The 22,421-nt window shown below is 33.2% G+C and overlaps 1 protein-coding gene across 12 annotated transcripts in view; it reads left to right on the forward strand.

The window, feature by feature from the left end:
* Nucleotides 1-22,421, forward strand: part of NOL4 (nucleolar protein 4) — a 276,392-nt gene that overhangs the window by 194,435 nt on the left and 59,536 nt on the right. For 6 of the 12 annotated variants that reach the window (XM_006919989.2, XM_025038634.1, XM_025038635.1 and 3 more), the window contains 3 exons: nucleotides 953-1,132; nucleotides 1,831-2,022; nucleotides 17,229-17,342. In XM_006919989.2, coding sequence (XP_006920051.1) covers nucleotides 953-1,132; nucleotides 1,831-2,022; nucleotides 17,229-17,342 — 486 coding nt within the window. The remainder of the gene's footprint in view (nucleotides 1-952; nucleotides 1,133-1,830; nucleotides 2,023-17,228; nucleotides 17,343-22,421) is intronic. The other 6 variants (XM_025038637.1, XM_006919990.2, XM_006919993.1 and 3 more) reach the window with 2 other exon arrangements.

A 22,421-nucleotide genomic window follows, 5' to 3' on the forward strand; every position in this document is an offset into this window, starting at 1 on the left:
AAACTAGGTGCTCAAATGATGTTATCAGGACTTTTTCTATTCTGTTTAGCTCTTCTAGATTCAATGTGATTTCAGTTACAGGCAGGCTTTCTTTACCTGGAGGTAAAGTTGGCGTATGCATGCCTAGGGTAGAGAAAGTTGTTGCCCATAGGACTGGCACTTTCGCTTGGTGCAGCAGAGGTTGTGTCTTGAAAGGAAAAGATAGATGCTGGGCTGACAGAGAAGTTGGAGATACCACAGCAGGACCCATGGTTGGTCTTGGACACAATTATCAGTTTGTGGAAATTGTCTTGGTTGTCATTCATCATCTCTTATGCATTAGGAAACACCAAGCTTGACAGATGATTAGGGGGAATCCTAGTTCCTTTTTCTAAACCAAAGTCAGATGCCATCTTAAGACTCCTAGACAATTTATAAACTAATTTTAAAGCATGTTGTCATACAAATAACAGACTTAGCCTCGATAATATTTGTATGTCCTTGCTGGGCAAGTCAATTCAGCATACCAACCCCTCACTTTCCTTACCTGTTTAAAGAATACTAATGCAGTTACACTAAGCTCTGAGGTCATTTCCATTCTGAAGAAAATGTGATTCAAAGATTCTCTTGCAAAATTGATTACAGGTTGGTTTTTCTTTTCTTTGGAACGTGGATATTGAGTGGAAACAGTAATTGCTCTCAAGAAGCTAAATTCAATAAAACTTAGTGCAGTGATGGAAATGTTCCATGTGGCTATTGAGCATTTGAAATGTGACTGGTGTGACTGAGGAAATGAATTTTTAATTTAATTTAAATTTTACTAATTTGGATTTAAATTAAAATAGCCGCAGCTCTTGAATTATCAGCTCATTTAAACAAGACTTCTGAGGAAACTGTCGAAATGAAAAATAAAACAAAATGTATAATCTCGTTCGATGAATTTAAAAAGAGCAATTTCCTCCTGTCTTTTCAGTCTCCTGCACATAGCTACTCAAGCTATGACTCTGGCAAAAATGAAAGTGTAGACCGAGGCGCCGAGGACCTGTCTCTGAACAGGGGCGATGAAGACGAAGATGACCACGATGACCACGACGATTCTGAGAAAGTTAACGAGACCGATGGCGTTGAGGCAGAGCGGCTGAAAGCTTTTAATGTGAGTCCTGCCACACTCCCAGTGTGGCTTAATTTTTACCACTTCACTTTCATGTTGTTGCTTGTTGGTAAATGTGGATATTTTAGAGACATGTTTGTTTAATTTACAGAAGGATTTAAAAAGTACATGAAACACACTTTGCCAACCAGACACCAGAATTGCTGTGTTTTGTTTAGAATTTTAAAGCCAAATGTGAGCTGAAAACTGGAGTTGTGTTGTGTGAGTATGCATGTTTACCTAGTGGATGAAGGGGGCCTCAGCTTATTTCTCCGAAGAGTATGCCCGTCATCATTTATTTCTTTTGCTTTCCCAGCTTATCTAATTATGCATGACAAAAGAGTCAGTTGTTTGTTTTCAGAGATTAGTATACTGTGCGGTGTAGCAGTGTAGCAGTCGTATTTATTGAGAAATTTATGGGTGCTTAATTGTCACAGTCTACTGTTATTTCCTGATTTTTTTCTACACGATAGTCTATACTTTTCTGTATGTCTGTGTCTGTCTGCCTTTCTCTCTCTTTCTCTATTTTTTATCCAACCATTTAGAAAGTGTTTGCTTAAAATTTCTGGCTTTCCATTGCAAAGTTCTCCAGTGAATAAACCAAAAAAGAGTATTTTCCTATCGGTTATCAAGACAGGAGGCTAGGAACAGCAGAGAGCAGCCCTCCAAACCCTTCTCCTCTGTCTCCCTCTTGCCAACAGATGTTTGTCAGGCTGTTTGTAGATGAAAACTTGGACCGAATGGTCCCAATCTCTAAGCAGCCCAAAGAAAAGATCCAGGCTATCATTGACTCATGCAGGCGACAATTCCCTGAGTATCAAGAGCGTGCCAGAAAACGTATACGTACTTACCTCAAGTCCTGCAGGCGGATGAAAAGAAGTGGTTTTGAGATGGTGAGTTTTGAATTAAAACACAGCCCTAGATTCCATCAAAATCCCACATGTAAACCATGACACTATTTTTTTTTTCATCTTAGTGTCTTTTTTATTTTTTCCATAACGTCAGGTCAAAGGGGTTTTTGTTTGCTTGTTTGTTTTTTCCCCTTCTCCTTTTCATCTTCCTGAAGTATTTACCCCCTTTGTTTATTCAATAAGGAATACCTTGTGAAACCAGTGCTCACAGGCCCACATGATACCATGTCATAGGAAATGAGGGTGATATAAATAAAATCCCATGAGAACCAGCATCTCATTCATGTTTGTTTTCTCTCTGTCACAATTGGAGTGGATATAAGGTTAATCAAGTCTTGAACTGAAGCACCAGTTGTTGCTTTAACGGCATGTGAAAATGGCTTTCTGTGGAATAAAAAGAAATGAATGGATCCATCTAAATAACACTGTTTTTATACCGACAGTGTTATTTATACCGACAGTTAACAGATAGCAAGCCTTGAAAATAAAGATCAGGGAGTGAAAATCCTCATGTGAAATATAAAACTTTGTTCTACTCGCTGTACCTGTGTGCTTGTAGATGGTAACATGAGCTTTTATATTCAGCTGGGCTTTATAGATGGATGAGATTATGCTGACATTAGATTATTTGTGGGTGGAAATCAAATGTCATTTTTTTTTTTAACTTGATTCTATTTCACCTTGCTCTCTAATTGTTACACCTAGCAATAGGGCATACATTTACAATGTATTGTTTTATTTCATTGTTTTTTTATGTATATGACCAGAAATGTATTGGAAATTTTCTGAAACCATTTTTTCTCTCTCTTGGCTCCATAAAAGCCAAGACTGTTAGAGCTTGTGATCTGTGCCTCATTTATTAGGTATGATGGGGTAGGAGTTGGCATAAGTAGCAGAGGCTTCAGAGTATGTCAAATATGAGAAATATTTTTTCAGATGTAAACGAAATGGCAAAAGTAACAAATCCACTGTCTACTCTCGATTTTTCTACATTGGCTTGCAAAACTATCTTTGATATTTTTCAAGAGAAAAACGACCGTTCTTACAGAGAGCAGTCTGCCTAGATGGTAACGAGAACTGGGTTTGGTCCCCAGACAGCCTGTTTCAGAGTTCTGGATCCACCACTTGTAGCTGTGTGACCTGGGCAAGTCACTTCGACTGCCTGTATTCAGACGCCTTCTCTGAGATGATGATAATTCCTAATTTATAAAGCTGTGAGAATTATATAAATTGTCACATGTAAAGCTCTACAAGCCATTTTTGACACAGTAACCACTCAATAAATTTAACTCTGAAAGTATTATCAATTAAATATTTTTTAATTCATCACCTGATAAAAGCTTCCCAAAGTGTTTGCATTACACAGTCACAAAACTCTCCATCCAAGTATTTGCTTATATCTCAGAATAACTACATTGAAGTCAGAGTTTGTGATGCATGTTTTTAAAATAAAAATAGCATAGCTGTGCTTGATCAAACTAAATTATGACAATAGAGATTTATGGTATAAGAGGAAAGAAAATAAAGCTATTTTCCCCATTCCTGAATTACTTAAAAATTATTATCATCCACCCAATAGGTGAGAGATGACAGAAAAAAAGATATTTAAACAAGTGTAAAAGTCCAGAATCCTGGCATTGACATCTGGTTCAGGACCACTTAACAGTTAATGTGAAATTCCAATTAAAATGGTATCTCTTTCAGAGTACAAAATACAATATATACCTCCCTCTTTCAGTAACAATAAAGATAATATATATCAAAATTTTCTTATTTTAATAGCATCTGGCATTGCTATTTCTTCCCAATCTTTTAATGTTGTGTAGAGATTCTTCTCTTTGGTAAAATTTATGTTTTCTGATACTTTTTTTATTAATCATTATTTTAGAGAAAAAAAATCATTGTCATGTAAATTCTTAATTTCTCTAAGGCATATTTAAGACATTCATGGGTATTTTTTATTGTATTTATTTTCTTCAGTGGCCATGTATTTGTTGTAAACCTTGTGCTATGTGTAGAGAGGACAAAAAGTTGACTAATTCAAAGTCAAGTAGTTTTACAAACTAATCTTGACAGAAATATGCTGTAAAGAAATGCTACTAAATTTAACTTCAATAATTTTATTCATTATTTATTCAATATATGTATAATGTACATAACATTATACAAAGTAATAAGGAGAAGTAGAAGAGATGTCTGACCTGTTAATTAGGAAAATATAGCATGTTCCCTGATTATTATGATTTATTGAGATGACACGTTATGGGAAGTGAAATGCTTAAGTAATATAATAGAAAGCCTAATATAATTAAATGTTAAGTGAACAACATGGATGAAAATTGATACTGTAGTGTAGCCTATTTTTTTTATACATTACTCAGTAATGTACTACTGAAAATAACAAATTAAATATACCACCTAGTTGACACTTGAAATTTTGATTTGTTTTATGTATCACTTCATTGTCATGGAGCTTGGGGAGGATATGTGTCAATTCGAATACTAATCTCTATCTAAAACAGGAAAAGGCATGAGTAAGATAGATAGTAATCACAGCTAAATATTGTACATGAATATTTTTGCCATTATAATTTTTAAATTTGATGTAAGATCCACAGGTATTTTTTTTAATTGAAACATTAAACAAAAATTCTGTTTTTCTATTGTGTTTAATAGAGGTAGACATGAAGAAAATGTCTTCAATATTATCAGTTCCAGTATGTGATTGCTTTTGCATGCAAATTATTCTACAGTACTCAACAAGTTAACAAGGCGGCAACCTAAAGAAGTTTTTAATATATTTTCGAAATGGAATTGTTAAGTGTAGGATTATTTGGTAGGGAATTTTGTATTATGAAATAAAAGCAGCATTCAGTAGACACAGCTCTTTCAGTTACTTGGGGTATGGAAGTCAGGAGACTCTTTGAGTATAGTGAAACACAAAATATTGAATTATATGTTTCCTGATGAATTATATTAAGAAATTCAAAGAGATGTTCCACTAGAAGTGGTTTATCACAGCCTATTTTAGTACTATACTTGAGAATCTTGTCATTCACTTTGACTAATTTTCTGCTGTCATTAATACAAAGTTGATTCATGTTTAATTATTTTATACTATCCCTTAAAAATTTACATGCCAACACAAATGCTTTTAATTGACTTTATTTTAACTGATTGCTTACAATAATTGGAGTATGTGCTTTTGCATTTTTATTTCACTGGAATTATCAAGACCTCACAAATCTTGATTGCTTAAGCAGCCAAAATTTCTGTCATTGCTACAAATAGTCTATAATACATGAAGTATATTAACCTTATAATGATACTTTTCTCTACATTTTCACTGATGCACTGTTTGTTTACTGACCATCTCAAATCATAAAATGCTCAGTGTCGTATGTAAAAGGGCAGGTTTTATGAAAAATAAATTGAGTAAGTTTGATCCAGACTATTATCTTAGTTTTCTTTTCTTTTTTCTTTTTTTTACATTTGAAACACCCAGTGAGTTAAACAGCCATTTAATGAATCCTTAGACAAAAACATCTAATTGTTCTGTTATGTGGCTTTAACTCAAAACTACTTCAACTACGTTTTTTTGAAGAACACTTGTTGATTATTCCAGAAAAGAAATGAATTTCTCCAAATTCCAAATGAATTTCTCTTGATCCTAAATTCAAGAGTACCTATAATAGATAAGATCATAAAAGCTTTGTGAAAGATGGGGTTGGCCCATATTTGAGTGTCATCTCTGTTATGTGATATGATTTCTCTTTTTGTTTTCTGAGTTTGCATTGTTAGAGACTCTTTTACCACACTGCGTAGATTTGCATACATTTTTATAAAATTAAAATGAAAAATTTTAGGGCAGTTCATCCTTTGTCCTATATCTCAGATTTTGCCACTGCACCAAGTTAGATCAAATATCCTAGATATTTGAATTCAGTAAACTCAGACTCTTGAAAAATTACCTATTTACATGCATTTTAATATTATGTAATTGACTATGTTTATTTGAAGAAATAAGTCTTACACGATTTTTTTGTAAAATTTCATCAAAGATGTCATCCATTAGGCTACTTAATGTCCACTATAAATGACTTCATTTCAGAAATTTCTTTTAGAAGGTAATGCAAGAAAAAAATTTTCTCCTGTGGAAATAGAGTGCTTTTATATTTTTTCATCACTAGGACTTAGTGTAGCTTAGTGTGTTCATTTGTTATTCCTTACTACCAGGAAGTCAGAGCCAAAGTCTTTCTAAGGTCCCAATTATCTGTTTGCTTAATTTATTTTAGTGTGCGCATTTCCTTAGTGGCTCTTATATCCATTTTAGGGGAAAACCTGATATAAATTTTAAAAACAAATATGTAAATAATCTAATTATGGAAACATTATACTTTCACATCATCTTCTAAGTTCTATTTCATAGTATTTCTTTTAAATGACATCCTATAATACCCCTCTTCAGTAATTTCGATATATGACTTTCTGATAACATAGTTCTGTCATCAGAAAATAAATATTTAATGTTTTGGAAATAGTACATTTTTAAGAGAATTTGACTAATTATGTCATTTGCATCCCAAAGTAGAGGGATCAAAATTTGTTTTTAATTCAAGATATCAGAAACATTGCAAAAGCTATAGTGACACTTGCTATTCCTTCTTTAGCAAATAGAGATGTTATAAAAAATGAATTAAAGTCCTTCTTTAAACTAAAAATTTGATCAGAAATATACCCAGCCATTCATATAGGATCTTGATTAAAAACTTTATAATACCTGCACAGCCAATATTATTCAGAACGTTGCTCCATTAACCATCCCAACTCTTTCACATATTCAGTTTTCTTTCTTCACTGAGAGGAAAATTTCTTCTCTTCTGCTAGAATAAGTCCCATATTCCAAGAAAATATTTAACCTCATAACTCCTCTTTTACAATCCAAGTTCATCTTTCTTTGCCACGTTTCCTCTAAAATGATTTTACATTTACAGATCGGATCTCTCACCACTAATTCCCTCTGTAGTCCCTCACATTCCAGTTCTGGTTCTCACCACTATATTGAATTAGTTCTTAGGAAGATCACATGACTACCTTTGCAGCAAATCTAAGAATTGCACCCCTTTTTGCTAAGGGGCCTTTCTAAGATTCTGGGTTTTTCAATACTGCATGTTACTCTGTCCACATCTACAGAAGTCTGCCCCTGTATACAGTACTCTACCCTCAAAGTAGAATACTAGTGATCCACAAAGATTCGGTACTTTATTCCAAATGTCAGCCAAACACTTGACAAATGTACCGTTATATCCTCATTAAACTCTTTATATTATCCATTACTCATTCTTGTTACTGATCTTCCACCTTATCCACCAAATTACTTGTAAATTCATTTTGACTTGCCTATTTCTGGTAATAGCACACCTATTATCATTTATACCAGTGTTCATAAACTCGGAATGAGACTTGACTCTTCATTACACTTATGGCTCGCATCCTACCACTCACTGAATTGTTTATTCTTCTGTTGCTGTATTTTTCAAATTAGTCCCATGATTTCGAATTTTATCTGCTATCACTTTAGTTCTAGCCCTTCATGCCTCATACCTGTTCTCTTGCATAATCTTTTTAACTAAATTCCCTACTTCTATCTCATACTCCCTCTCTACTCTCTGTCATTAGGCAGAGACAGAACTAGAATTTGTGCCTTAAAATCGTGAAATTTGGGGCTTTTCAAAAAAGTAATACAAAATAGTGAGCAAAAAATTAGGTAGAAGGATGAATATTTATTTACAGTTAGAAAAGATAATATGCAAAACATTTTTTTAAACAGTAATTTTGAAGAGTAATATCTTTTTCTGATCTCTCTTTAGATAATTTTCAGATACACTTACACAAATACTTCTTGATTTTTAACTTGGCTTCCCCTACCTACCTAGAATGCTTGCAATATCCAGAAACTTCAGGATTCCCATCCGGTTGAGTGATTCTGGTGCCTAAACTTCACTGGCTTTGTAAAAAATCTTCCTTTGCTCCTGGAGTAGTCTTCATCAACTTTGGCTTTGACAGTGTCAGACATTTGTCATCTTAGAACGAATTCTAAATTTCTTAAATATGTTAGAGTATGGCTTTTTGAAACTGAGAGACCCAAGTTCACTTCCTGGCTTAATTACAGTGTAATTTTACGTGATGTTTCTGAGTCTCTTTTTCTAAAGGAGAGGACTGTTGGGATATTACATGTGGCCCTTATCTACCCTTTCTTTTAATATGCTTAATTATTTCCCTTCACACCTTAGGCCATCACATGGGACCACTGCCCCTTCTCTCAATGTGTGCTCTCTTAGTCTACTGATTTTTTTTATGACTTAGAGATTATGGGTATTAGTCTCCCATTATTTCCTAAATGTATTAAAATTGAAGAGTAATTAGAATATAAGAACTATATTCAACATAGTTGTCAGAGGTACTCATCATCGGATCTTTTAGTTTTAGGAAACATTGACCTGAGCCTCATATGGAATACCACCCCCCGATACACACTACACTTACCTTCTCTCTACAAATAAATATAAATCTTAATTACAATAAATTTTTAAATACCTAGCTAAAAGAAAGAAAGGAAAATTTCCAGGCCATGAAATTAATTAAAAAAAAAACAAGAAAACTCATAGCCAGAGTGGTAAGCCCTTAATTTGATAGGGTAACAGAGTAGGAAGGTAGAAAAAGTAGGGTGTGAATACCTACTCAGGTTCAGGAGATGTGGATTCTGGTTTGTGACTAGGCAGGAACACGAACTGAAAACTGTATACAAAACTGGGACCCTAGAAAGGCTACTTCTCTATTAAAGAGGAATTAAAACATTCAGTTACAACTCTAAGGAATAAAATAACAGGCTTATAAGCAATGAAATTAAAACCTTACTAGATGGTTAAATAGAAGATAAGGCTCAGCTAAAGAGAAAATCCATTTGCATAATTATAGAAATTAGAGAAAGAAATAGAAATATGAAAATATGAAAAAATGAAAATATGAAATATGAAATATGAAAAAAGTTAAGATGGCAGCTAGAGTATTAAAGATATATCTAATAAGCATTCCAGAGGAGAAATTAGAATAAGGACAACATTCAAACAGAGGAGAAGGGAGAATTTTTTTAGACCATTGAATCCTGAGATCAGAGAAATAGAACAGTTATGAGCAGTATAAATAAAAACAAATCTAGACCTATTTATATCATAGTGGAACAACCACAGACCCAAGAAATTCTTAAATTTCACCAGTAAGAAACAGATTATCTAAAACAGAAAAACAGAATGAACACAATTCTTATTCTCAAAATAGACATCACAAGACAAACTTCAAAATCCTAAGGAAAAAAAAATGTTTTCAAAATTGTTAGAGAAACTGCTTTTAATCTACAAGTCAATGCCCAGTTAAACTCCATTTCCAAAGTGAGGAAGAAAGAGATACTTGAGACAACTATTGAGGTTACCACTCACAAGCTGTCCCTGGATGAACTAAAAATGTCCTCTAAGAAGAAGGCAACTGAATCTGATGGAAACAATGGAAAATTAGGAGCACTGGTGAGGAAATCAAGAAAAGCACCCTGATTTTGTAGTCAGTGGATCTTGGTTTTTATCTGTGCTTTGCCAGATGTTACTTGTGACCCTTGTGAACTTGATCTTTCATTTCCTCATAGGAAAAATGGAAACCAATAGCACTTAATCTTACACATGAAAACTAACAGCACTTGCAATAACCATGTAAAAACTCCTACCTAGCATGGTACATAATATCTGAGAAACATGGTAGAATGCAGTCTAATCTGAAATTGCTTTACCGGGAAACTCTCATTGTCTCAATCTGTTGAATTACTTGGAGGACTGAATCGAGTATGTCTTTATTTACTTAATCCTCACTTCTAGCTAAGAACAGCCTTAAATCTCTCTCTTCTGTGTGCAAATTGTACTTTGTGGTACCTCTTTTGTAGTTTTATTTTATCCTGTCTTATATTACTGTATATTAGCTCCCTAATAAGTTACGTATCTTGAGTACAATGCTTCTTAATTTGTGCATTTTTGTATCACCCACAATGTCTTATATAGTGCAATTAGTTGTTCATGAAAGCTGCTCAATACAAGTTCAATTCAATTGAATTAATATTATTGAATGAAAGCTGAGTGAATGAATGGGTACTTACTAAAGTATTACTTTGTGATAGAAATTACTTGGGAGATAACTTTTATTGTGTGCTATGTGTTTCACAGTATTCTGCAATTGGTATTTGAATTTTAAAGTTACTGCCAACTAGCCTAATATATTTTAAATATCTAGGGAATTTTTCCCCTAAAGGAAACAGTTATATAACATTTAATTTTAACTATTTTTTTAACCCTTGAAACACTATTTTTAAAATATTTTTATCTACTTAGCAATTAGTGTGACTAGGTATGATATTATTTGTGTCAATAGAATCTGTGTATATTTGTAAGTTTCACATGTAAACTATTAGGAAAAAGATGCCATGGTCCACAATAATCACAAGTATATAGAGTCACTTATTTTCAGAATTCAAAGATGTTTCCTAGTGTAGATTTAAAGAAGTGGTCATTTAGTTAAAAATGAAACCATGTCATTTTAGTTGATAATTTCATTTATCTTGTCTTAATCAGGGTTATCGTCATATGACATTAGCTAAACTGGGCTTCTCAGTATCATCTATAAGACTGAATTCCCCATGTATTTTTGAGAATGATCATTATTAAAGACCAATAATATTTTTAAATTAAGGCCAAAGCACAGATCATTAATTCATAATGAAATATTTATGATCAAACCCTTAATGAAGGTTAATTAGCATTTTTGTTAAAAATGCATTTTCAAACTCTTTCTAAATTAGTCAAGGGAATTTTCTCAAGAAACAGGATTCCTGGGCTCAACTGTCAGGGATTTGCCACTCTCCCATTTCTTAACTATGTTTCCCTGTGTATTGGTTTATCTCTTAGATGGGTCCTTGCTGCCTGTTGGGAAATGTTGCCATCAGCACCTCTAAGCCTCCATTCTTAAAATTTATAATCTAAGAGCAATCTTCCAGCTCCAGGTCCCCATTCCCAGGAAAGGACTTGGATTGGCCCTATTTGGATGATATGTCCATCTCTTGGATCTGTTATTGGGAAGAAGGAGATGAGCTCCCATGATTGTCCAAGCCTAAATCATGTGGGCAGGGTGAGGTTAATGAGGTGCTTTGCTTATCATTTCCACTAAAACCATATAGGACATGTTAAGGACAGCTGACCTGCTATTTTAGACTACATTCATAACCTTTATCTGAAATTTTGCATCATCTGTGGTTCAGAATTCAGAATTCTTCAGATTTGGAGAACATGATAGAGTACATATTCTATTTATTGCATGACACAGAGCATTCTGGAAGAAACATCCCATATACAAATATTATTTCTGCCACAAAACTTATGAATATACACAGGAAGTAGGAAAAAGAAAGACTAAGTATCCTCATGTTAGTTTTTTCTGCCAATTGAGTTTCCCCAAGTTTTTGAAAAATCTTTTAGTTTCTGCTATATTAGGATTTTACAACTGCTACTAAAATGTTCTGGGTCTATAATGAACATACTTTATTGAATACATATTATGCCCTATATGCTAGGCATTGTACTAGCTTGTAAAGTAAACCCTATAATGACAAAGAAAGTGTTGTTTATCTCCATTTAGACTTAGCACAGTTCCTGATATATAGTAAGTGCTAATTAAATATATTTGAATAAATGAGGATATCAGTGATTTTATGTACATTACTTATTGGAAGTGATTCTAACAATTGCTCATGATATAGAGATTTTTTTTTATTCATAATTTATAGACTGAACTTAAATTTTATCTTTTATAGAAATGAAAATAATGGTGCTTGGTAGAATGAGTGAGGCTTAGAGATATTAAATAGCAAAAACTGTCAGATAGAAAGCAAGTGGCTGATTACAAACTAATATCCTGGTCAATCTGATTTAGTTGTTAAACAGTTACTTTATTCCACTAATGTCTACAAATGAAGCTACCTAGTTAATAGAAGGGATCCCTTAGGAGCTGTAACTTCTACCAGCCTGTAACCATTATGCCTTTAGGTATAGATAAACCATTTGGGGGGAGATAGGATATGCATATCATCTAAGCTGCAGAATTCTTAAATTAAATATTTTATAAGATAAGATTAGGAGAAACAATTTTAATTTAGGACCCTACCTAAACTCCGATTACTGAATCATTTACTTTAAGTAGAAAGAGCTAATTCTACTTAAAATCTTAGGTGGGTGTTGCTGTGGCCTTGTCTACTACTTGATTAGGCTATTCTTAAACACTAGTCTAGAAAGCATTACCTCATTCACTCATGAACAGAATCTCACATTTTTATTTCTTTGTACATTTTTTATAATTTTAAAAATTCTGCATCTTAAACGTACAGCAGAAGTTTAGAGGACTCCAATGTTGTTTATATTTTTAAGACCAACAAATGAATAGCTTGTGAATGTGGTGGTAAGATTTACATGCATATATAAGGAAAAACACATGTACATTGTGCCAACAGCAATCACATCTTAAGTCTCTAATTAAAATGTGATTTTTTGAACTCCTAAAGCTCCATGTGACAGTTTAGCCATCTGTTTAATGAAACAGCCACCACTGATTTGGGCATAGATAATTATTATGATAAGGACAGTGCTAGGGCAAGATCAACTCATCCCAGTTGAGAATGACAGTTAATTATGAAGAGATAATTAGCAAAGGGTGGTTAGCATTATATTATATCCAGAGAAAGAAATAGGTAATAAATCTTCTCAATCTAGGTATAAATCATGTAGAGTATAAGATTATATACATTTTGAATCATGATTTTAAAATCTAATAGGTATATCACAAATACACATATTAATAAATAGCATATTAGCTGAGCTATATTCAACCAGAAGGAAAAGTGTTGTTTTTCATAAATTATCTATTGAAGTCTTTGTATTTGATTTTCTTGTCAAAATATTCTTATCTGAAGTTATCACGTGGAAGCCTTTGTGTCATCTGGGCATGCCTATTGATGTAAGAGGGAACCTTCAGCCCTCGTTTCTGGTGGAATCCATGACTACAGCCCTTAACACACACTGCTAACGATCTCCCAGGAAGACCCTAAAGCAGTGATAGTAGAATAAGCTCTCTCCTAGTAAATGTGATGAAGGGAGGGAGCGTTTCCATGAAGATGGCTCTCAGAACTCACACTAAACAATAGGTTTAAATTTCTCTATGATAAAATTGCTTTTATAAGGAGCAAAACTGATTAATTCCCTTCTATCTTAATATAAGCACTTTTGACCTGTAACATAAACAAAAACCAAATCATGGAGGAAAATCAACAAAAAAAAACCCCTTTCTTAGTTAATATTTTATAATCAGGCACAGCATAATTGAGCTGCGTGTGTGTGTTGAGGAGCATTGGCATTTATTATTAGCTCATCAGTATTAGAACCAAGGAAATTTTTAGGAGGATTGCTTCACAGGAAAAAAAACCGATCTGCCTGGCTCCTCATTCTCATTTTGGGTATGAAACTCAGCTTTATTACATTTTATGTACAGTAATTTCTTGCCACTTCTGGTTGCTCCAACATGAAAATCTTATCAATTTAGATTGCATCAGTTTAGAACATGTGACAGAACTTAGATAAGTGACATTTTATCTTTGTGCTATTAATGAAGAGGGTTTTAAAGAATAAGGAAATATATTAGAAGGATTTCAATCACTTTAAGAGACGGCTTTTAGAGAGATCCTAATATACTCTTTGCTTAAATGTGAAATGGAGTTCACTGTAAATGGATTCCTCTGCAGGAATGTGTAGTACATAAGAGCTCTAGCTTTATTTAAGCTCATTGAGGCCTTAGTTGCAAAATAATACAAAATTATTTAGTAGGGATTATTATTCTCAATTTATCATTAGATTTAAATATCAATCCAGGTATTTCCACATACATAGCTGTGTGATCTTGGGCAAGTTACATAATCTCTCATAACTTCAATTTTTTTTTTTCTTAAATATGAGTATATAAATACTTTTCTCACGGGTTGTTTGGAAGACTAAATCAGATAATGAATCTAAGCTTTTTGTATTAATACCTTCAAACCCTAAGCATTTAATATGATAGGTATTAATATTTATCTTAAAATTAAATTATGGTACTCGTTTTCTACTTGGAAGTACATATTTTATTGTGTATTTCAGATAAAATAAATTCTTTGAAAAAAATATTTTTTAAACTGCGATATAGGTTTTATTTATTCTTTCTTCCCTGTTCTCCAATGAGCTTGAATCAGGTATTATGATCGTAACACATACAGGTAAAGGGCTATCTTTGGTTGGCTTATTTTTTAGTTGAGCACAACAGTTTCCATGTAAGGATTTTTTTTTTCTAGGATATTTGATATGAATCATGACAATGTAAAATGAGTGAAAGAATTGAGAGACATAAAACCTGGGTTCTAGATAAGCTCAATTTGTCCTTTGGCAAGTTATTTAATCTGTGTGGTTTAAGTTTCTTCAGATGTTAGAAAAGAAACATGCTGACTGATTTCTACGGCCATTTATAGTAACTAAATTATAATTTTGCAATAATCTCAGAACAACTCTATTTGCAAAATTACACTATTTAACTACTGGCAATATCTAATCATACCTCTTTGCTTCTACTTATTTTTTCCACTTAATAAGAAAGAATACATGATTGCTTTATCTTGAAGTTGACTTTTTCCCTAAAACCTTGAAGTATTAGGTTATTCAGTGACCTTAAAAAAATACCTAATTCCACTCAGGGCATTTTAGTTTTTGAGACGACCAATTTAATATATCTGGGAAAGACACAACTCTATCGTTTTCTCTGAAAGGGAAATTATATAAATTATGTATCACAACTTGTACTATCTAGTAAAAGTCATATTTTTATTTTATTTTTAAAATTAAAACAATTTGAGAGGAAATGTTATTAACTTTAATTAAAGGGCTATTTTACCTTGTGTTCTCTCTGTTCAACAATTTTTATGTATTTAAGGAACTTGTGTGTTTGTTACTATAATTTAAGCACCCTAATAAAAATTACATATCATATGTTTATACACATATAATTCCCAAATTATATATTCTTAATTTTGAATGAAGATACCTGCTGGAGGAAAAATAAAGATAATAAAGAATAGAAATACATAACTCTGAATTTAATGTGTATCAATAATTTTTATTTAGATTCTGTTAATTCAGTCCCTAGAACCAGATGAAGGGTCTGATAATGTAGTTTATAAAGATGCGAACATTCACTTCTATTTAAATAGCTACAATCAAATAATTTTTCATTTTTCATAATGGAATCTTCTTATTCCAATTTTTCCACAACACCTTTGCTCAAAACACTTCAATTGAGAAGGACAACATTATGTACTTAACTGCCATGTAGTTTAGATTATACTTTTGAGCCAACGGGACACTGATTTTGTAGCTTAATATATTTTTGGTTTTGCCCTAAAACACCATATCCATACCAGCGAAGTACAGAATGAAATAAAGAAGCAGTATAAGTTTTGAAATTATATTTTTATGACAATTTTTTTAGGTTTACCTCATTTGAATCTCCTCTCTCTTCCCAGCACACAGTCCTTTCTAATTTCCTTCTCAAAATGCTTCTGCTACATTTTCCCTGTCACATCAAGGGACTCTCTTCTTTTTCTTTTGCAAAAATAGGATTCCAAATATCCTGATGCTTTGTTGTCAAAGTTGTCTAACCATCATTTCAGACATCTCTCAGGTTTATCAAATGGAGACTCTACCCTATACCTTTCCTACCTATTGTCCCAGAGGTTACTTTGGAGCTAGAAGCGTGAGGAAGTTGGCTAAAACAGCCACAGAAATTACTTTCTAGTCAAGCAAGGGCAGAGCCTGGTCACTTTCTACAGTATACAAATGCCACTGAGGAGTGTCTGTTAAAACACTGTGGTCTGAATTTAGCTGTTCTAGACTATTGTTTGAGACATAAACCCCATGGTTCAATTTGCTAAAGCACATTTTACATGGCAGAGTTAGTAAAATGAATCAAGTACCATAAAGTCATGCTCAAATTCATTTACTAGATAAATAAATAAATAGGCTCTGTTAGTTTAAAGGTTTCTAATAAGTGGCATCCATAAGGTTTTAGATTGAGGCTTTGAAAACTCTTAACATGGCATGCCACTATATATGCTAGATTCCCAAAAGACACTTTTATTTTGTAATTTCATATTTTGCTATCTCATCTGATTTAATTTTCATGTTATTCCTTATCTTTCATTTGCTTATCTTCATTAAAAAAACTGTTCAATATCATTAAGTACTTCATCTTTCACTTAGATGATTTTGCATGTAATTATGAGAAAAGAGAATGGAAAACTTTTCTGATTATCACAAATGATATGGAGAGTTGCAAACAACTTATAGTTAATTAGGAGCTTAGTTGGGGGATTAATTAATTTGTTATGTGGACTACATAGAAGATAGATTTCCAACATGTACCTATTAATATTAACTCATATTTATAAATTAAACATGTAGACACATACATCTCACATCTAAAACATCAAATTTTATATCAAAATAGTTCTTGAACTGATTTTAATTTGTATTTAAAGTAATATTGTTAAAGGATTTAATCATATCAATTGTGTCACATCTTAGACTGTAAATATTCGTAATATTTCATATTAAGATTGACATGGTCTGAGTGTCTGTCAGTTTTTCCAATTATGTTTCAGCCCTGTCACTTGTTTTTGTTTTGTTTTGTCATATGTTATAAAAGAATTAAAGAACTTGTTTTATTTGCAAAATCCAGTCAGCAATTTTTCCACTGCTTGTTCAAACTCCAGCTTAATGGCCCAGACTAAGTATTTGTGACAATGGAGTTGTGGGAATGAATGATGAATCTGTGCAGCGACTATAGCTTTAACGTCTAACTAGCTTTCATTTTTCATCTTTGCAATTTCCATTTCCTCTTTTTATTGAATAAGTTCAGTTGAAATAAGTGGCTACTCCTGCACATCCTGTGAGCTCCTCTGAGAAAAGCATTGGCCCGTTAATGATACTGTTAATAATTTTTTCATGTTTTCTCTTTTTTTTTTTTAGTCTCGACCTATTCCTTCCCACCTTACTTCAGCAGTTGCAGAGAGTATCTTGGCGTCAGCCTGTGAGAGTGAGAGTAGAAATGCTGCCAAGAGGATGCGTCTGGACAGACAGCAGGTATGGAGGAGTATTGGGGTCTGGAGTACACCAGCTATAGAAAATATGGTTATTTAGTCCAATTTGGGTAGAAGAGCAAACATTCTTCAATGGATTTTGAAGTACACAAATATATAATGTTTTATCTTTATGATATGAATTTAAATTTCTAATTTAAATTTGAAAATGCATGAGATCAACAGAGATCTAATAGCAAAAATTTTCTGTGGTGAAAAATGGACAGTCATAAAAACAATGAGTTATAATTCTGTTTAGTATCCAATGTGAAGACTAATTACTTATTTAAATAAGAGGTTCTAACTGATCACTGACAGTGGTTCTATAAGTTTACCTGACCATTTATGAGAATGACTTGATTATGTTCATTTTAAATGAAAGTGACTTCAGTTTCCTCTGGTCCACCGCTAAATGTCCACAGATTGTACTTAGGATGGTGAAAGCACGAAATGTTGTGTAAGACTAGAAAGCCATAAAATGGGGATATAAAATAATGAAAATCTATGTCCTGGGCTTGCTTCCTTATTAATGAATCATTTACTGTATACCCATTAAGTATCATCTTCCTTTGCCTCTTTTCTAAGGCTATATATCCACGTAGTGTACATGGGTATATTTTTTGTGCATTGTTCACTCATGTTTCACTCAGTTTCTCCCTTGGTTTATCTGCATTAGTCTGTCTCCCCTTCTCATGTCTGGAATGTCTTTCTCTGTTTTCTTTTTTGCTCTAGCCTTCTTAATTATCCATAATAAAAAAACTAAATTACATATAATATTAAATATTACACATAAAATTATGCCATGTTCTGACTTTTAAATTATTTTTACAATAAATTATCTGGATGCTTTCTATTTCTAATTGAGGTTAGGATGAGAAGACAATTGTTAATCCAGTTTTGGTTTTCCTGTGAACCAATGAGCTTCAAAGACGTAGGGAAAAAAAAGATTTTGTATTCCAGGCTTAGAATGTTGAAAAATATTTCAGAATGACATTATTCTTTTTTAATTTATGTGCTTATGAACATAGCATGTGATAATAATTCTAAACAATGCAAAAGATGAAGCCTTTAGTTAAATAAAAAAATATAGTATTAGCCTCAGATAAAATGTATATCAAAAAGCTGATTTTGAATTTGCTAATCATTCTTCGCCAACAGTATTTATACACAGATATGTCCTTAGTTGAGACTTTTATTATTATTATAACTCTAAAATTTTTCTTACCTAAAATGACTTACAGCACTATATACAATACCATCTTAACATAGTGATTAAGATCGAACATTCTGGAGTTAAATACATCTGGTTTTGATTCTCAACTCTACCATTACTAATTGCATGACTTCCAGAAAGCCGCTCCAGTTTTTTGTGCCTCAGTTTCTTCATATGCAAGATCATAATATTAGTACTAAACCTATAGGCCTGTTGCGAAAACTCTAAATGACGTATTTATGTTATGTATTTAGTATTTTGCCTGGCATATGGTAAGCATCAATAGCAAAGATGATTTTGACGAAAATTCTAGCTTTTCTTTCATTGCATTGATATAAGTAAAACTAGAAAGAAGCATTAATAGTACTATCAGATATATAGGAGTTTTGACGTCAGACTAAGTCTATTGGAGAAAAGATTATAATTCTAGAAATTGGAATAGCGGAATTCTGGGATTAAATGGACTCTCCTGGTTGTCATCTTGCCACAGAGATATATCTCCCACCTAGTCTACACTCTAGAATATCCCAGCTTAGTGTCAGTCATAGAGTTTTTATGAAAATTAAGTGTCCGATTTATGCTATGTACTACCTGTGATATCAAGCTACAGTAGCCCCCAAAGCTATGGCCAATATGTGGTCAGTTACTTAACCACTGTTGGCCTAATCTGTAAAATGGGGATACAAATTCATAGTTTTGTTTTGAGGATTTAATAAGGCAATGCATAAGAAAGCATACTGCATTTAATAAGTTTATATATTGTTAAAGATATAGCATATTCACCATTTGCTTGAATATCCCAAGTACCTCCAGTACTAAAGATCTGCTACTTACTAAAACGTGTATCCTGTCATCACAGAGCTGTAATCATTTTGATGGTCTTGAAATTGAGCTCAGATTTGCTTCCTAGAGCTTCTACCCATTAAAGAAAAGCCACTAGCAATGAGGACTGATTTCTTACTTTGGTCCTGGGAGTAGGAAGTGGAATGGGTGGGGACCAATGGTACTTGACCCTACTTCCCTTATTAACCTCATATGTAGTAGTCATTTATTGCAAGTCACTGTCACCTGGAAATGGATGTCCAGTATTTCCCCCACATAGGAATGTTCTTTTCCAGGCTCTGAAAGGGTTCAGTGGGCTTGAGATTTGTAGGGGATCTGGAAGAAATGACCAAAAAAAAAAAAAAAAAAAAAAAAATCTTTAGTTTATTGGAGACCTAATAGGCATTTTACAGACTTTTTTTTTTTTTTTTTTAAGTATTTTCAACAACCCATGAGAGCAAGTATTATTCTCATTTACATGTGAGGAAACTGAAGCTCAGAGAAGTAGGAAAATTTGTACCAGGCTGCTCAGCTGCATGGAATATAAGTTCAGGATATAAATTCATACTATGTGATGCTGACACTTGCCATCTCTCCTTGATCCTATGCAAAACCATGTTCAGGTACAAATTCTTCAGATTCATATCATTTGTGCCTCTTCTCACAGTGTTTTTGACAGTGCAGTTTTCTGTGGGGAAAATATCTGCTTTATTCACAAAGATTTTTGCACTCTTCCATAACTAGCAAACTAGGCCTCTCCAGTAAACAAGTTATTCCAAACATGACATTTTTGTCTTGATATGAGCTTGAAAAAAGGTTACAAACTTCCCAAAGGGCTTCACATCATCCAGGGAATGGGTTATGAACTGTGAATGCTGGTTTAGTATGTTTTTGTTGTTGTTGTTAAGTATTTTAAAATATATTAAATAAAAGTATTTCTTCTTACTATGAATTCTGTAAATTTCATTTGGCATACCACAGCAAGACTTCTAGCACGTGATTTTGCACTTCCCACCAAAGCATGGAGATGCGGGGAGCCCTGTCCTAATTGGATCTAATAGTAGAGATAGCCAGAGTTCTTTTGGTCATTGCCAATGAGATCATCCTTTGCTGTGAGCATTCTTAGCCCAACTCACAATTCTTAGAATTTGCCAGCGACTTGGAGATTCTTCACGGTGGCCCTTCCTTTCTGTAGGTATATGAAAGTTCAAACACTGGACAGTTTAACCTGGATTCTATTCAGCCCCTCATTTTGACTGCTCACTGCCTATGTAGCCACATGTAGGGCTATAAATATGTATGTCCTTATGAATTTATGAAGCTTGATGAATTAATTGGATTTTATCAAGCTCTCTGAGCTGTGAACATGAAAGGTATTATGGATGTATTAAATACCTTATTTCATATGTCCACCTTGCACTAGAATCCAGAAGAGGCTGCTTGTTATGCAGCCTTAGCCCTGAAGCAAGCCAGTGGCAAGGACAGGCATGCTTCAGGAGTCATGCTTCTGCTTCATCAGGAATCAGATTTCACACAACTGAGGTCAATCCCTGATGTATTATACAATATATTCAGCATTACTTTTCTTTTAACATGACTATTTGGAACTTTAGCAAAGTCTTCCTCACTTTGAAAGTTCAAGAGGATGGGCAGTGTCATAGAGTTCACTTTTACAATTCTGTGACATACATCAAATTAAAAGATGGCCTTTTTCTCTACCTTTATTACTTGGATATTATTTCATCACTATTCTCTTAAAAACAAAGATATCTCAATATTCTTGGTTATAATTTATCTAAATAGAGACTGAGAGAGATTAGACCAAGCTACTTGCTGTTGATTTATCTCCAATTAGTATGTATTTTTTACTGTTTTTGAGAGATGAAATACATTTTATTCCTAGGTTTGCTTAGGTTTCTGAATAATGTGAGGATTTCTTTGGTGTTTTTTATCTGTTCAGTTCTTTCAGTCAAATTAGTTTGTCGTTTTATGGAAGGGATCCCATAAAACCAATGGTCAAGGGCTTCCCCAGCAGCATCACAACAGACACAGCCCTCATAAAGGACAACGCAGCGTGACTGCTAGGTGACAGTCAGTTTTTGTAGTGACTAGGACAGATGTGATGTGGCACTTTGACTCTATTGAAAAGACCGCTGTGGGGGGGATAGAGGAAATGGCATGTTAGTTGTTTGTGGCATGATAAAAGATGAGAAGGCAGAAAAAACATACTGAAAACTGATGTATCGCTAAGTTAAAGAAAATCACTGCTAGTAAACCAGCATGAAACCTTGGGCCCAGGACCAAAGTAAACCCACAGTTTCTCCTACTCTGTTTTCTTTAGTAGTGGTGAATTCACTGCGACCTGTATCTCTTCATGATTTTCCCTTTGTTGTGTTAGGGCACTAAGGAGTGAGCATATTATTAAAAGCAATGTAATTGTAGGTACAAAGGTTTGAAATATGGCTGCATAACTGTCGTGGCAGTTTTCATACAGACTTTTTATTTTGTCATGGATGTATTTGAAAACTACAAATGGTCAAGACTTAAGTTTTTACACAGGTAGCTTTTCTTTCATATTTCATTCTGTAGTTGTTTGTCTTTTTGGTAACATTTATAATTAACAAATACCTAACTAAAAGCAACATTTTTCAATCGGGTATTATGCCTAAATTTAAGCAATGTGATAGTGACAGATATGGCTTGAAACCCATTTCTGTGGCCTCCCAGCCCACACCCCACTGCCCCTATTCTCAATTCTCCTCAACTTTTATTCTACTCATAGCATTTTCTTTTTTATATACAATATTTTGGAGAAAATCCTCTATCTTTGACTCTTTCAACATATGTTTCATCATAGCCCTTGCATCCAAAAGAGAAAATATACTATATAAGAAAAACAAAGTACCATCTAGGTAGTTCTTGAAATACATTGTATTTCCTTTGTAACATGTGTAATTTTAAATTGAGATAGAATATACTTTCCAAGTCATCAGATTGTAATTGACCTTATTTTCCTTATTAATAATAATAATTAATAATTATAATTAA

This window comes from Pteropus alecto, unplaced genomic scaffold, assembly GCF_000325575.1.
Source record: "Pteropus alecto unplaced genomic scaffold, ASM32557v1 scaffold146, whole genome shotgun sequence".
NCBI lineage: Eukaryota > Metazoa > Chordata > Mammalia > Chiroptera > Pteropodidae > Pteropus > Pteropus alecto.